The sequence below is a fragment of the Anastrepha obliqua genome, chromosome 4, assembly GCF_027943255.1.
Source record: "Anastrepha obliqua isolate idAnaObli1 chromosome 4, idAnaObli1_1.0, whole genome shotgun sequence".
Lineage (NCBI taxonomy): Eukaryota > Metazoa > Arthropoda > Insecta > Diptera > Tephritidae > Anastrepha > Anastrepha obliqua.
In genome coordinates, this window is record NC_072895.1 from 37,649,376 (window position 1) to 37,667,266 (window position 17,891).

General features: G+C 33.3%; 1 protein-coding gene across 2 annotated transcripts; it reads right to left on the reverse strand.

Moving 5' to 3' along the window:
* Nucleotides 1–1,886: 1,886 nt before the first annotated feature.
* Nucleotides 1,887–17,052, reverse strand: LOC129243923 (netrin receptor unc-5). 2 transcript variants are annotated; one of them, XM_054881377.1, is made up of 13 exons: nucleotides 16,884–17,052; nucleotides 16,457–16,720; nucleotides 11,450–12,102; nucleotides 11,167–11,383; nucleotides 10,210–10,418; nucleotides 10,053–10,131; nucleotides 9,803–9,973; nucleotides 9,689–9,742; nucleotides 7,899–8,153; nucleotides 7,702–7,830; nucleotides 7,476–7,644; nucleotides 7,342–7,415; nucleotides 1,887–3,848 (listed from the first exon to the last, which is right to left on the reverse strand). In XM_054881377.1, exons 3-13 carry the CDS (start codon nucleotides 12,032–12,034, stop codon nucleotides 2,512–2,514), a joined length of 3,279 nt encoding a protein of 1,092 aa, XP_054737352.1. In that variant the 5' UTR covers nucleotides 12,035–12,102; nucleotides 16,457–16,720; nucleotides 16,884–17,052; the 3' UTR covers nucleotides 1,887–2,511. The 2 variants fall into 2 exon arrangements, with proteins under 2 accessions (XP_054737352.1, XP_054737353.1); XM_054881378.1 differs by lacking the exon at nucleotides 16,457–16,720.
* Between the last annotated feature and the right edge of the window lie 839 nt (nucleotides 17,053–17,891).

The following is a 17,891-nucleotide window of genomic DNA, read 5'->3' on the forward strand; positions in this document are numbered from 1 at the left end:
TGAATGCTTAGACTCACATAAGTCACACAAGAAAGTATTTTTAATGTAATGATGTTTATTTATAAAAATTATACTTAACATTCTTATTATGCATTCCTTTAAAGAACATTCTAAAAAATGTAGAATTACCTTACAACTACTATTACAGTATTATTACATAATTAATGTTTAGTTTACAAGTAAGAGCTATTGTATTTTGAGCATATCACTTAAATCTAACCGTGAACAATGTTTTGTTTTTTGTTTTTTGTTTTACAGTCCAATCCACTTAACTAATTACCTGTGTGCAGGCATACGTTTATGCTTCTGTTTCGTGTTAATTTACATTCGTTTCAAATAGACACATTTTCACATAGTAGAATTCGTTGAGCAGTCGTTTTAAACTTTATTAAATACATATACATATGCCTCCTCAAATGGATAATAAATAACCGAAGAATTTGGCACCGCATTTTTTTTTTTTTTTTTTTTTTTTGTTTTTTTAGTTTTCCACTTTCAAAATTTGGACACTAATTGTTTTCACATGCTTTTAATATTTGGCTACACATGTAGGTATGTATGTATACGAGAATTTAGTTAGCTTATGCATACACATACACAATCGCGGTCATGGAAATTACATTCCACAGTAGTTGTGTTGAGTTGCTATATAAATCGAAAATATATTTGTTAGATTTTAAAAACACAAATGCACGCGTGCAACAATACATAAATATTTATTCCTGACGCTCCGTAGTGAAGCGTATGGCCACAATAAACTTAAGTAAATTTTTAGTCTATAACTAACCAATAACGTTTCAATGAAAATGAATATTTTTCGTAGGCTTCGGCACTTTTGAATAATTATTGTTTTTGAAACTATGCAACTTTAGATGAATAACTATATTTACCCTGAACATTTAGGACATAACATTTTTTAATTTTAAATAAAAACAAAATTCTTATGCTAAGTAATATTTAGAAATTAATTAAAAGAGATTCAAAGTTGCTTACAAATTGTCTTTGGAAATAAATTCGAATATAAAGCTTTTGCCATATTTTAGTGCGAGTAGGTATGTCAAGTGCTGCGTATTTGTAAATGAAAGCGAAAGCAATGAGCAGTTTGATTTTCTTATACGTTTCAAGATTTTTCGTTTAACTTCTAGGTAATATTTTTAATTTTCGACTCTAAATGAAAGAAATCGCAAAGTTATTATGATTGAGTCGCATTGCAAGCAGAAGGTATGGTGGTATAGTCTTTGAAAGAAATAATAAAATAAAGCTGAATTTAAAGTTGTTAATTTATTTTAGCCTGGGTTTGCTGTGCAAGAGATTTTATTCCGTTTGATTTTTTAACTTCATTGAATTTTTCGAAAATGCTTTTGATGCAAGTAAATGTTTTGAAAATGCTTTTTGTAGGCATACGAGTATTGATATTGCTTTAATAATGAAATTCGAAAAATGATGAGTAAACGAAAATGATAAAGGTGTACATTTGGTAATTGTTAAGATTATTGATCACAGTTTTTATGCAAATAACTTTTTTGCAATTTATATTTTTTTTATTTTTTATTTTATTTTTTTTTGCTATGAATGTCTTTTAATGTTTTGAATTTTGACCTAATACGAAATGCAAATGTAAAGGCGTATTACTACAGTGTACTCTCTCTTAAAAGGACACTTAAGGAACTGAAAATTTTTTCCACTTATGGGAGGTGTCCGCTTATGAGAAAAGTGTAAAAAAAACTCATGGATTTGTGGTATGTACTGAAAAAAGTGTTCGCTTAGAGCTACAATTAGTGGTGCTGTAGCCATAACTCCATAGCTACATAAACAGCCGATATTGAAGTAGAATTAATGGCAACATTTAAATTTTGTTTCCACTATATATATATATATATATATATTTCCACTAAGTCATTTAATTTTTCGTCGTTAAATTCTAATACTCAAATTTTTATCGGAAATACCAAAACAAATGTAAAGTAAAGCTGCTTACGCGAAAAATCAAAATTAAATAGATACCTACGGCAACGGTTATGGTTACGGCGTTATGGTGTGCCACCTATAATCGTTTACAGTGATGCCCATATGTTTGATCAGAACAGCTGATTGCTTTGGTTACGGTTATGGCTAAACCGCGATATCACTAATCGCAGCTTAAGAGAGCTGTCCGTTAGGAGAGCGCACACTGTATATTTATATTCGGTTGAAGTTGCAAGTACTTATTTTCAATAAAATTTCAAAGTATATACATCTGTAAAAAGAGTAGCTAAAACATACCTAGGTGAAATAGGTGAAATTATCATGCAATTTGTTACACTTTCTTATGAAGCAATTAACCGGGTTGTGACCGCGACTGTGTAAGAAACACTTTGGGAGCCCCAACTACTTATTAGTCAATGAGTATGTAGCAATACATATACTTATCTTATTAATTATTAATGTCTATTACTATAATCTCTTAGTTTTCCAAATAAAAGGCATCTGAACATATCAATAATAATCGCTTTCCGCTTTCCAAAGCTTTGTTCACACCCAAAGTGGGCCTATAGTATCTGTTATAATTTGCTTTATATCTTCTCTGTCCATGTCACTGAACACTATTAATAATTCAACAATTGTACGCGAGGAGTTACTTGCACGACATTCCCACAAATTGAGAATCTGCTCGGTCGGCGAAGGCTTTGTAGCAAAATATGCTATGTAATGATCAGTGCCGAGCTTTTTCGCCAACAAACGCCAATCTTTTTCATCTTGACGCGGTGGGTCCAGAGCAGCGCAAATAAGTCGCTTGCACGTTCGTGGCAGATAGACACTACTCAAGCTATTCGTCTCATTCACATAACTGCTATCACGATCAATCGAGACAATTGCTTGCTGATGGTCGAATGTGTGCGTTGTTACATCGGTTTGCGGAAAACGTTCATTTGAAATAACGAACGCATGCACTTGCCTTTCGCTGGTCTCCAAACCACACTGCTCGAAATCCACTTCGAATATCAACGGAGAGTTTAGCGATCGTTTTATACTAAACTCGCAGTGCAAAATTGAATTATTATTAAGTATGTGATTGTAGGGTATCATCTGTTCATAGTCGTTGTGCTCTTTGATGTCCCACGAACTGGACCCTGTATTACGAACACGAATAACTAAGTCGCAAGTATTGAGGTGAAAATCAAAAGATTCACTTTCACCCATAATTGTACCGCCAAGTTTAGTTTCAATATTCGTGCAAATATCTTTACTATTAGGAAAGTCCTTTACGACATATATTCGAAGGCTACAGTTTGAGTTGCTCGGCGTTAGCTGACTAAAAGCAATAAGCCGCATTTTAATAGAAGCTTGGGGATTGTTGTGCACTTTCGGCTCAGCGACGACTGCGAAACGTCCCAATTGCTCGGTCATGATGAACAAATGGCTATCTTCCAAGTGTACGAAAACTGGGGTATTTATAGTTTCTTCTCCAACCGCGATTATTTTCCGCCAATTTGAATTGATGTCATAATGATCGTTATCGGCGTGGTATATGTTCACATTCCATTGCCGGGGATCCACCAGACAGTGCGGCAGTTTTACTATAACTGGTTTCTGGAAGCTATAGTTTCGCGGTGAGCAGTAGATGATTGTGCTGCATACAAACAAAGGCTCAGCGCAGGGTATGGATATTCGAGCGCTTTCGTCGCTCAGTAGAATCAAGGACATATGCTTCTTTTGATTTTTGCCGATGGCAAACTCTGGAACATGCAGCATTATTTCTCCTTTATAAAGGCTCAAACTACCTCCACAATTATTAAAAATTTCAGTTGCAACATTTTTGGAGACGGAAGGTATTGAAATTTTGCCGGTTATATCGTAAGTAGAATTTGCTGTAATGAAAGAGTTTATTTTAGTAATTATATGTGGAAATGTAATTCGATTTTAAATACAGTTATGAACTAAATTTTCAAAAATCTAGTATCTATTGTTGTTTATTCATATTTCCAAGGACCGTTTTTTCATCTGAAAAATTGAGTGCGTTTTGCTAACCGAGACGATAAATTGTTTTTCACTCACATTTGACTCTATTCGTGTTTTGGAGCTTGGACTTTGTGGAATCATTCGACAGTTTATAACGTATCTTATTGCAAAATATAGTAGACTTTAAGCATTTGTACTAATATATTATATCACCTCAAATCAAATATAATTTGCGCACCCCATTTTACGACGACTCTTGGCGTGTACTCGGTAAACAATTTGTAACAAATATACTTTTATTTATTATTTTATTTTAATTAATTACTTTGTTTTGTTTTATTTATATTTATTTTATTTTAGAAATTTAGCCTTCATAAAATTGTATCAAGAAACAAAAATAAAATTTTATGTAGACAAAAAAATTACTATAAACAAAAAATTAATTAAAGGTAATAAAAAATTAAGAGCAAAATTAATTCGTTTACAACTTTATTTATTTATTTTATTTTAGAAATTTAGCTTTCATAAAATTGTATAAAAAACCAAAAATTAAATTTTATAGAAAAAAATTTATTTATTTCATTTTAGAAACTTTAACTTTCATAAAATATTTTTTTTTATAAATAAGAACAAAATTATTAATTTAAAGCTTTATTTATTTGTTTTATTTTAGAAACTTAGCTTAATAAAATTGTATAAAAAAATAAATTATATAAAAAAAATATTAAAAACAAAAAATTAATAAAATTTTATATGAAACAATAAGGAGCAAATCAATTCATTTACAACTTTATTTATTTTATTTAAAAAAATAGGCTTTCTCAAAATTGTATTATATAAAAAAAACAAAAAAAAATTAAAAAAAAAAATTATTACAAAACAAAAAATTAATGAAATTGTATAAAAAAATAGGGAGCAAAATTATTCATTTAAAGCTTTACTTATTTGTTTCATTTTAGAAAATTGCAGAAAAAAACAATAATTAAATTTTATAAAAAATATTAAAAACAAAAATTTAATAAAATTTTATATGCAACAATAAGGAACAAAATCAATTCATTTACAACTTTATTTATTTATTTTATTTTGGAAACTTAGCTTTCATAAATATTTACAAAAAAAAACCAAAATAAAATGTTATATAAAAACAACTATTTAAAAAAATTAATGAAATTTTATAAAAAAAAATAAAGAGCAAAACTAACTAATTTACTTATTTATTTATTTTGTTTTAAAAATTAAGTTCTTATAAAATTGTATAAAAAAACATAAAATTAAATTTTATATAAAAGAACGAATTATTAACAAAACATTAATAAAATTGTATAGAAAAATTAATTCATTTACAATTTTATTCATTTATTTTATTTGTGAAATTCGGCTTTCATAAAATTGCATAAAAAAATTATTATAAAAAAAAATATTAATAACAAAAAACTGAGTAAAATTAAGTTATTTACAGATTTTTCTTAAAAGATACGTGTGTATACTCAAAAAATTTAACTCTTCATTTATTTTTCAGTGAAATATGTAAGTATCAAGATTTAACTGCTTTCAACGTTTCAAGAACATTCCATCTGCAACTCATCTTATTGATCTGCTCGTTTCGAGGTGATCTAATATTTCACACTTTTTTTAACCCTTTACCGCAAACGGTCCCATATATGGTATTTCAGTTTTGATTTTATTTTATTTTCAAATTAGATATTATTAAATAGTTCAAACTATTTTGATCCATTAACAAATATATTTAGCAATAATAAAACGCAAAATAATGTCTATGATTTTATGACATTTCGAAATAAGCCCACTTTTTTGCAAGTGGGTGAAAAACAGAATAAAGTGCTAGTGATTCATTTTGAAAAACGGTAACAAAGTAAAACGTAAGTATTTTTTGACAAAAAAAATAATTTCATGGAGTCGATATACTCATTTTTTTCGACGGATAATAATTTTTCCGCTGTTTTCTATACTTTACAGATCATTTTTATGTATAGTTTCGTAAAAAAAGAACCAAAATATAAAACTTGTTCATTATTTTATGAATTTATAAGTGTTGCACGCGGTTTAAAAAACAATCGTAATTGGAAACAGATTGTTGTGCTTATTGGCCACCCGATAATGTAACTGTAATGTCTAGAATTTCATCCAAATTTATCATTGAAATTCAAGGCATTGGACATCTAAAGATAATTAGTTTATTGCATTTGCACTGTATATTCGACCTTATTATTCCCACGCGACATTTTTTATTATTGTAATTGAATGAGTTTGTGTGCGACTACCATTGGGTTGCCCCGGCTTCCAAACCCACTATGGGCATGAAACATCAAATGATAGAAAAGGTTTTGCAATATCGGCCGCCCCTCCATAGGAAATGACAGATATCTGAGTGTATTTCTGCCATGAAAGTGCTACTCATGAAAAAAACGTCTGCCGTCCGGAGGCGGCATAAAACCGTAGGTCCCTGCTGGTTTAATATTTTTTATTATATTTACTATTATAAATATTCAGTAAGCAATTTTTTTTTATAAAAAAAGTAAAATTAAAAGCAAATTAAAATGATATTTTGACATTTTGTCGGATTTTTGACGTTCAGCTTAGTTTCTTCAAGCATATTTTTAATAGCTGTCCAATATCAACGAAAAATACAAAACAAATACAGTGCCAGTGGCAAGCATTGAAGAAATCGCACCTAAGACCACTGAAACAGCAGCTTTCGTATAAAATCCGAATCATTCTATGTATTATAGTATAATCAGCTTGCGTGGCAAACGGAATGACATATTTTCACAAGCTCATGCCCTTGTTTCAGCAAAAATATTGTACATGAAACTAAAGTTCGTTAGCTTGAACTGGCAAGTAAACAAGAAATCAGCGCTGACCTGAGATAACTGATTGTTTGTTGTTGCTTTTGGAGCAGTGGTGATACTCGTATATAATACGGCAAATGCTGTCAACGCTCAACATCTAATACAGAGGTTTCATATTCAGAAATCTATAAATACCTATTGGCAAGGCTGAAGTAAAAAGCAGCAGAAAAAAATACTTAACAGAATTACGAGATCCGTTGCTGTTGTTGTTATAACAGCAAAAAAAATCGTTAATCATTTTTTAGGGAATGCTGCTGAAGTGACAGTCCTTGGCCGGATTTAAATCCAGCTTGTGCCGGTAACGAACAACCGACAGTCGTGGCAACTGTAAAGAGACTTAAACGCCTTTTTATTGAAAAGCGACATAAAACCAAAAGGCTGGAGCGCAGAGTTTGAGCTAAAAGCTAAATTTACTACTCATATAAATCAAATTTATATTCTTTAATTTGTTTCAAATTTTATATAAAACTGGAATATTCTGTATATTTATACATCTTCCCTTAGTTCGCATGAATATAAAAATACTTACAAGTATCCGCTGTGGAGGTATCTGGTGTATCAGTGACATACTCCGCACTTATTTCGTCTATGGGGTTGGTATAACTGTAAAATATCACAAATCTTAATTTGCTGTATGAACTTTTTTTAAGTCATAAATTTTACTTAGCAGATAAATTCGGTACGTCATAGTGATGTTCAGAAACTCCACAACTTATGATGTGATCATTGGACATAAATCTGTGATCCGAACTGGGGTAATCGTAATTGGCATTTGTGGTTTCAACATTGATTCCCTTCTTATTTATTCCTTGGACATAATCAGAGTTCATATCTGCAATAAGATTTTTATACTAAAACAGGAAAATAGCAGCAAATAATCATTTCTTACTGGTTCTGGTCATATTATAATGGGAATTAATAGATAAATTTCGCCGTGCATAGTAAATCAGAGCGGCTCCAAATGCAATACAGACAGTAATAACGAACGCTAAGCCAAGATAAAGAGTCCAATCGAAGCCTTGAGATGGGAATTAGAAATAGAAAATGTTTTTTGTTTAATAATAAATAGTTTTTCGATAGTCTTACCATCCTTGCCAATTAGGCAATGCTCTCCACGACATTCAGCTGTTTGAATATCTTTGCCAGAACATTGAATCTTTCCGAACCCCAGTCCACCAACGCCGTTATTGTTAGCATTCGCTATGTTTACTGATAGCACTGAATCTTCAATGCTTTCAACACTCAAATCGTCCGAAGCAGGAAAAACGCATCTTCGTCGGCGAAGTTGGATGCAGTCGGAAGAACACGAACTCCACTCACTCCACGGCGTCCATCTGCCTACTGAAAATAAATATATTTCTTAGTATTTTTGTTTTTTTTTTAAAGGCAAATGCAGAAGGTCCTAAAATACGATCGACTACCGAGCATAAGTGAGTACACAAATGAACATAGAACTGTAAGAAATCTAAGATTCGCGAAGCTCAAGATATTTCAGTGAGTTAAAAGAAAGCTAATGTTTTCTCAAAATAACAGAATACAAATGTATATGGATTGTTGCATGAACACTACCGGAAATTAGAGATATTCCCTTAATTAGGGATATTTTCCTTCAAAACCAGGACAGACATCCGTTTTTATACATATCTATATTCCTAATTATTTGTGTGTAAGTGCAAATTTCTAAATCGATAATATAGAGAGGTACCCAAGAGTAGTCAGTGCGAAATTTGTGGCATGTATCTAAATATCGGCAGACTTCAGCAACTCTATAAATTATAATATAAATTAGGAAAATCATAAACTTCGGAATTTATTCGCTTGCAAGGGATAAATAATTCGTTCCTAATTAATGCGGCTGCCGTAGCCGATTGTGTTGGCGCGTAACTACCACTCAAAAGTGCGTAGGTTCGAATCTTCGTGCATGAAACATTTATAGAGACGTTTTTTCTAATAGCGGCAAACCTCTGAGTGTACTCCTGTCCCGAAAATGCTCCTCCATCTGCCGTTCGGGGTCGGTTTTAAACTGTAGGTCCCTCCATTTGTGGAATAACATCAGACGCACACCACAAATAGGAGGAGGAGCTCGTTATATATATAGTGGATAGATAGATTACTTCGAAGCTTGAACTTCGACCTCATGGTTGTTGTTGTTGTTGTTATTATACAATAGCAGCTTACTAAACCCGAGGAAAGGGGTATTAGGTGAGTGGGCTTGATGGGGCATGTAAAAAGGTGGTTAGTATCGTACGCAGTGTCTTCGCATGCTAACATATGTTTTATATGTCGGAGTCACTGGATAGGTAGGAGTTTAGTCTGCTACAGTATTCAGAACGTAATTGTGCCAAGGTAGCGCGAGTCTCCCGGGGTAGCCGGAGCTCTTCATCTGCTGTGGGTGATGGTTGGATTCAGATTACGGCATTCGGAGGTGGGGAGTTTAGGTGGTTAGTGTTTTCCGATGGATGTCGTTGAGTGTACGCGTATGGCTAAGCACTGTCCGGTCCAGTAGTTGTCGGTTAGTTTTGTCCTAGATCTCGGATGAGATGCCTCCTCACGTGCCTGGGGGAGGCGGCTCTGGTTCAAGCAGGTGTCTACATGAGTAAAACGTGCGGTAGCAACCGAGTAGAAACTGTTTGCTGAGCAGCTTGTTTTTCTCCTTGACAGGGAGCATCTGTGCCTCATTATGTAGGTGTTGTAGGGGGGCATCAGAAGGTATCCCATTGCTTTCCTAATATCAATGTTTTGGTATGTCTGGAGCTTTGTAAAATAACCCGGTCTAGTGCACCGACCTCGTGGTCTTTTGTGTCCTCTGCTCATCTCAGTATCTCATCCAGTACTTTATAATTAATAACATTTAAAATTTTTAGCAGAATACTTACGTTTCTTACTTGATAATGGATCATATCCGTCTGCTGTTACAATTTGTGTCTCCTCTATTTATTTCAGAAAAAGTGATTAGCAAAACTGTAAGAAAAACTAAGTGAAAATAGTACCTGGACATGATATGCAATCAGCAGATTTTTGGACTTGTGCACCAGAGCAAAGCGAGCCGCCGTTCAAGGGAATCGGGTTATTACAAAAACGAACTCTTTTTCGACCCTGACTTAGTTTCCCGGAGCATTTGCATTCCCTCCAAGGACTCCAGGAGCTCCATCCTCCATTTACTAAGAAAAATAAAATGGATATTAGGTATAAAGAATTTAACTAAAAATTTGTGTCATTCAATTTCAAGCGCAAATTTACCGTAGACGATTAGAACTGCTGAGTCTGATATCCGTTTACCAGCAACATTCTCGGCACTGCATGTGTAGTTTGCCATATCCTGCATATTAGAAACGCAAACGTTAGTAATTTGTTAAGCGTAATAACATTCATTTGGAGTATATAAAGTTTTTGGTACCTGTAAAGATACAATATCGAAAGTGATGGTAGTGCCATCGATAGATATAGCAATTCCGTGATCATTAGAAACTGTCAACGGATTATTGTTTTTGAACCATGTTATTTTCGGTTCGGGAAATGCACCAGGAGGATCACAATGTAATTCAGCTTTGGAACCAAGTTCAACCTTTAGGGAGGTGGGTGACGTAGTAAAATGCTTCCTAATATCTGAAAGATCAAAAATAGTGCTAATTAATGCATTGAATAGTTGATGCTTCGTATAATTTCACTGCGAAAACAAAGACTAAATTATAAATCATGTGAATACTACATTAATAAAGCCCATATGACGCCATGATTGAGCCAGCTGATTGATAGTGTATGCGCTGGTTGTGATGATTGTGTCAGCATGTGATGCACAATTGTGAATTTCGCTCACTGGAGAAGAACTTTTCAAGTAGTAAACATCACTCGATATGATTTCTAAAGAAACAAATCTCGCTACTGGCTTTTTAACCATTTCTCCATTCAAACAAGCTTTTTCCTTTTCCTGATGATGAAAAACGGTTCACTAGACAGGGCTAGTTTACTGGGGCGGCAGCCCTAAGTCGGGAAAAACACGAGTCATTCCGGTAACGTAGAACCGGCTGCCGTGGGAATGTTTTCCGTTTCCTAGCCTTCTAAAATTTCTCTTCAAGGCAATAGTAGTGAGAATTACCGCACAAATTTTACCTACAACGATCTTCTCCGCGCACTTTTGCTAAAAAATATACAATACAAGTCTGCTGGTGCAGTATGTGAATCGCACAATATCTTAATGGCGCCAGCATAAAGATCCGAAAATGGTTTGGCGAATGCTGCTGGAGTGACAGTCACTGGCCGGATACAAATCCGGGTCGTTCCGGTAACGTAGTACCGAATGTTATGGGAACGACACTGCTTCTACATACTTAATGCAAAAACAAAAAGAACTTACATGCAATACTTATAGTAGCTGCTTGACTTTTAGCAACACCACGTGACGACCAAGCTTGACATTCACACTTGAAAGGACCCTTGCCAAAATATTCATCTACCAAATCGCGGTGTATGGTAGCAGTTACTTCTTCCACGTGAACACCAGTATGAGGGTCGACATGCTTGTCATGCGTTGACGGCGGAGGCTGAGAACTACCACTGCATTTGAAGAGTAACTAAATTAAATAAATATTTTTAATTAATTATGCGTTAATTTATTGAGAAATATCATCGAAAACTACCTGGAGTGCATGCGCAGCTTTGCACTTGAGAACAGCCGGTCGATTCTTTATGACATAAACATTTTCTGGTTCGGTTAAAAATATTGGCAAAGCGTTGCCAGATTCAGCTGTATTAAGTTTCGACAATATGGTACCAGATGACCGCTCTTCATATTCCACATTTTCGTATTTGGGTAATTCATCGTTGTTATTGGTCGTATTAATATCTTCATAAGCGCGTATCTCACTCTGTGCTTGGCTAGTAGACTCTACAATTACTTTTTCTTTTCGATGTATAGGCTCCGTAACATGTGTTGGCCTCTCGTTGCCGTGGAATGTTATATCAGATTCTATTGAAAACTCTACATTTTCCCGATCGAAACCACTGTCGAAAACGCGTGATGATTTGGGCAGCACTACCTCTGAATTATTTAAAGAGCCATTTTCCTGGTTTCTTAAATATTTATTAAACTTTTCTGTTAGAGGCAAGTTGTGATTGCGCTGCTCGGGGATTAAGTCAGTGGCGTGTTGTAGATTTGCCACTACCACAATCTTAAAACCCAATAAGAAAGCGATAAGAATATCACACTTTCTGAGTTTTATCATTATTAATTTGAATCAGATCCACTTCTTCAAACGCCAATTTTTTCCGCAATGTAAATAAGTTTGAAAATCTGCAATTATAAACGTTCATATGAATGTAGGTATGTATATGAAATACTACGTTTAATAGAATAGTAGATTGGTAGAGTGTTTAATAGTAGTGTGGAGAGAATACAGAAGGTGGCGACGTCCTGCTCATGCAATAAACAAATAAAAACCTGAAATTTAGAAAATCTGTAGTAGAAAAATGTAAAAGAAAAGAAAGTAACATAAGTAAGTGCACAGGTTAGATCACAGTAAAATTTGTAATTATCTTTTTTCACCTTTTTTGAAATGCGCGCCATAAAAACTTGTTGCTCTAAGAGAGGTACATAAATATCCCAAAAATTACATGAACGCAAAACTTGTAAAACATCCTAAATATACCGAGATCTGAGCGTAAATAAACAATTTCTTATGCTACTTTGTTTTCATTTAAACTTTTCCCTACAGATATTTAAAAATTCTACTTTTTATTGTTTTTAAACCGTCGTTTTTCTTACTGGTAAATTCTTACAAGCAAAAAATTATGCAGTAAACTTACAATTTCTCCTCAAAATGAAGTGCTACTTTGTGCTCTCAATTTCCCCTTTATTGCCAGTTTTTTTGGATAAAAGAACGCTAATGCTTGATAGTTAGTAACAATTGGTACAAACTATCGCATGCAAGAACACTTCTATTGCGTTCAAAACCATTCAACGCTCACTCATTTTGTATCATGAATAAGCGGACGCCCATCTTCTTTCCTAATACATATACATATGTATGCATGTATGTATGTATGTATATGTGTATAAGTTATTTTCAATTGTGCAGGAAATATTGCAATTAATAAAACAACAATTACAGATACACATTCATACATACGCATATGTATAAATACCTAGTCACAAATAATTTATTCAAGTCATACACAAGCCTTTCCAGATAAGTTAATAAGTGTACGTAGAAATACACGTATTCAAGCATATTTATATACGAGTATACGTATGTTTGTATGTATGTATGTTTATACAGAAACATATAGGAGCCGATGCGAGTGTGGCCTTTCTTACATGTAGGATACACATTCATACATTCAGCGGCTATGATCGCGGCTTGAATGTAAACTTCGAATGTCAAAACTAAAAGGGACTTTCAAAACTACTAATTGCTTATAAAAAAATGCAAAAAGAAACCCTCCCATGCAAATGCTTTGTGAAAGCATTAGTATATGCTCAGCCTAAATGAACCTTTCGACTAATAGATGTTCATCCGTTAACCGCCAGCAATCGCCGGACACTATTAGGCCCAGTTTTTCAGCGCTAGTTTAACTACGGTTAATTTTTAAACTGACTTCAAGCCACCAAAATTGGGCGTTTAAACTTAGTTAAGACTGCTTACATAAGTGTAAGATTGGTTGAAATGACACTTTGAAAAAGCGAAAACCGCATAAGTGATCCACTTGCCTCAACTTTATTCTTGTTTGCCCTGGAGGAGATTACGCAGATGTCTGGTAAATGCCTGAACGGCACTAAAATGGTAAAATCATCGCAAATTCTATCATTCGCGGATGGCATCGATCTAATATGCAGGAGTACTGCAGCTTTGAAAAAGGATTTTCTAAAACTTGAGAACGCAGCCAGAAGCTTGAGCCTCCGCATAAAAGAATCGAAAAACAAAATTTTTTTGCACTGGTAAAGTTCCGAATGAATATAAGTCTATCATGTTGATCGACAGTTACACTTTTGAGCAGGTGGCATCGTTCAAATATCTTGGATCTATCATCTCTGCGGACGCAAAAGCCAAACAAGAACTGGGTGCTTCGCTGGAAAAGTGGTATGATTTTCATTTTTTTCTAAGCAATAGTTAGGCCTTGTGTTACTTGTGCTTCTGAAACCTGGGAGATGATAATGGCGCATGAAGAAAAGCTTAATATATTTGAGCGAAAAATTTTACACCGCATTCTTGGGCCGGTGCAGATAGATCACACCAACTATCCCCTTTGAATGATTGGGTCAGCTAAACAACTTCCAAATCGCCAACTGTAACAAGCTTCAGCATCTGAAGTGGGCTAGACATGTTCTGAGGATGAACCCAAACGAAATTGCAAAATCTACAATAGTAAGCTGTATGTGCCTTATAATAGGCACCGTCCAAGGAAAACCTGGATTGATAGAGTTAATGACGATGGCAACACCTTTGGACTGGAAAACTAGAGGATGTCTGCAAAGGATCGAGATTCTTGGTCGAAGCCAAGCCAAGCTTCAACTAGGACAGACACGCAAACATGTACCTATGATGATGAAACTTAGTTTAACTGCAAAGCAGAGATAAACTTTCACCGACTTTTTACTCGCTGTTACTAGACACTATCGGAACCTAACCGAACTGCTAAATGGAATCTTGTAAATTTCTATTTTTAATCATAGAAATTTGTGAAAAAGATCAGGAAATATTTTTAAATTAACAAATCTAAACTTATGACAAATAATTAAACTTATTACTTATCTATTTCATGGGCAAATAGAAAAATTGTTCGATAGGGGTTCCAATCATTGGCATCAGTTGTATTAGTGCGAAAAAGCAAAACGATGATTTTATTAGCCGATCAAAAGTTCCAACAAAATTTGGAATATATGTATTTACCAAAGTTTGAGTGCCGGACGAAAAATTAACCAGATGATTCCAGTTTATTTTGCTCATTCGGATTATTAATACTGGCCCATGTGCTTCGATCGGTACATTCATCGATTTTTTTGACCAATCTTTTGTTTTGGACCACAAAGTAGATAATTACTAATCCAATAATATCCAATTAGAACACATCATTTTTTTTCTTTTTGAGGATACCTATATGTTTTTTTTTTTTTTTTTTTGAAAAATAGTTTGGTCTTTGCATATACTTATGTACATATACCTAATTATAGTGGCCTCTAATAATTATTAGGGACTGCTGACGGAATTGCTGAAAATTGGGGAAGCTTGTAGGTTACAAATCTCAGATTTCTCTTTTTAGGGCAATATCGTTATTCTTTCGGTTAGCCAAGCTGCAATATTATTTATAATTTTAGGGTGATATACGATACACTAGACAGGGCTAGTGTACTGGGGCGGCAGCCCTTGGTCGAGAAAAACCCGAGTTATAATTTTAGTTTCATTTATTATTAAATTATTGAATTTTACTTATGTATTTTAATATAAGTAATTATAATATTAATTTTAATTGAATATTATTAAATATTACTTTATATTAGTATTGCCTTCTATATCATTTTAATGTTATTTTTGCATCTCTATTTGAAAAAACTTTAAAATTTAGTCAAATATTTTTTATAAAATACCGTTATTTTCATTGGTAATAATTTGAACATAACTGCTGTCGGGTTCAGTATAATACGACATGGCCAATTTTAGACAAAGTACGGGAACAACCTTTATAAATCCCAATATTCCAGAAATAAAATTTTTGCGATTATTTGCCCTCAAATACTGTAGAGGACTAGCCGTAATTTGGCCGATGAGGGTTCTTTCTTTGAGTTCTATACAAAAAAAACAGCGAGGGCCTCTTTGTAAAGTTAATCTCAACCATACATTACACTTATAAACCGTTGTCTTTGTTTTTTAATTATATTACTTTATTATTTTTTGTGATACTTTTTACATATATCATACTTTTCAAGATAATCGCGCGGTTTCATTCAAAATTTTTTCCTTCCACGTTTTTTTTCCATAAAAACACTGTTTATATTTTCAAAAATGTTTCTCAATTCTGAACCAAAGCAAAAAGTTCTGCAGATTTACAAACATCTTTCAGTGATCGAACTTCATTCTTATTTGCGGAATCCGGGAACACCAACTTTTGGCTAAATTACACAACTTTAAAATAAATTACTTAAAAACTATAAGCCTTCAGAGGGTGCGGTTTTCAGTTTTAAGATGGGGATGCACCCCTCTAATCCCTCTTTACATCCTTTTTTCAAAGCGTGTTGCATTATACTAAATATTTCCCCATAACTGTATCAGCGTTTACCAATTCATACCAAAATACATACATACATATGTACATACTTCTACTAATAAAGTTTTATCGTGTTTTTACATACAAGTGCAGATGCACGCACATAAATGAGTATAAAAAATATCAAAGAAATGCATGCACTAATAATTCCTTTTAAAATCTATGCATATGGACGTCTGCCTTTTCGAAGTATTTTATCCTTGTTAGTAGCGAGATTTGTCTTTCATTAGTAAAACATTTACAATTAAGTTATTTATTTACAAATATACGTTACAATATACGTACATACATACATATGTAAATGGTTTTCACCTTTTTGCAGGCTTAGTTTAATAACAAATCTGCGATTTTCTGTCTTGTACCATTATACTACATTCCAAACTTACGGAAAACACGTCCCACACTAAGCAACAGTAGCGCGCCTTAGGAAATGTTTATTATCCATAAATTAAGGGTGCAGTCCGCATTGTGTTCGGTCTCGTTCGTGCTATCGGCATATACACAACACTATATACGTATTAGAATTCCACATGACACTATTGACTGTCTCGGAAAATTGCAGGACGTCACCTTTACATATTATGACCCGCACTTCGACACATTATATATTTTTTGTTCAAAATGTAGCTCGCCATCAACAAAAACTGATCCTTAAATTAAGCAATTAGGATTCCATTCATATGTCAAAAGCAATATATATAGGCATATGTATATGTATACGTATATGGCTTTTCCTTTGCAGTATTCGTGAGAAGAGGAAAATATACATACATACATATGTCTTTAACCAATATCTTTAAACCAAACACTAACTTTGCTTTTACATCACTTTCGCAGCACTTTTGTCTCCACTTATTTATCACTATTAAAAACGATCTACATTTTGAGAAGTAAGTCAATTTTAATTAGAAGTATTAATTTGACCATCAGCACCAATTAGATGTACACAAATTTGTGACAGGGAGAACAGGAGTTCCATCTGACTGACGTAACGTTTGCTATTGTGAGCAACAACAACAAACAAAACACAAACGTAACTTTATTACGTTTTTTACGAAGCGGAGTCGAAGTAGTCTACGCTATTATCGATAGTTTTGGAGAGTTTTTGATATGTCAAATATATAAATCAACATTATATGGAGGGAAATTTTATTTTCTGCAATATTATAAACGTTTAAATATTAAAGTTAAAAGCAATATTAAATATGTATGTAAAACTAATATTATATTTGTTGTCTGAATATTTCCAATGTACATATAAGTATGTCTTCCGATTAATGTAAGAAACCTATACTATCGATAGAATTAACAATGCAAAAAAATGAAAATGTAAAGGCCCGTATACATGTAACTTTCGCGTTGAGTTTGCATCAAAGTAGTTATATATATAAATATAAATACAAATATAAATATACTAAACAGAGATAATTTCACATTTTATTTGCATTAAAATTACCCAGGGATGGTTCTGTATTTATTCCAATTGGTTTTTCGCGTGGGAAATCCATCTTATCTGTTCTTGTTGAAGCTATAGACCCAGATTGCAACTTCTTGTCTTTTTACGTCTTTTGTGGGTTTTCCAGATAAACGCAAAAAACAAAGAAATGCAATCCCGGCCCGTTTCGATACCAAGTCTCACCTAGCTCATAATGTTAAGGTGTAGTCAGTTGAAGGGTATTTTTTGTAATTTTGATTTGAATTTCAATAACTTCGCTTTGGATAATGAACAGCTCTTGCAAAAAGCAGCATAAAAGATATAGCATTGTTTTGACTTCGTGCTTAACATTTCTTTGTAAAAAAAATCTGCAAAAAAAATACAAG

What these genes read in the sequence shown, in the direction of transcription:
- LOC129243923 (XM_054881378.1), bottom strand. Translation starts at nt 12,034, where the DNA reads ATGATAAAACTCAGAAAGTGTGATATTCTTATCGCTTTCTTATTGGGT. An exon ending in TCGATATTGTATCTTTACAG is followed by an intron (nt 10,132 to 10,209) that starts GTACCAAAAACT and finishes TCTAATATGCAG; the next exon opens with GATATGGCAAACTACACATG. An exon ending in TTATAATATGACCAGAACCA is followed by an intron (nt 7,645 to 7,701) that starts GTAAGAAATGAT and finishes ATCTTATTGCAG; the next exon opens with ATATGAACTCTGATTATGTC.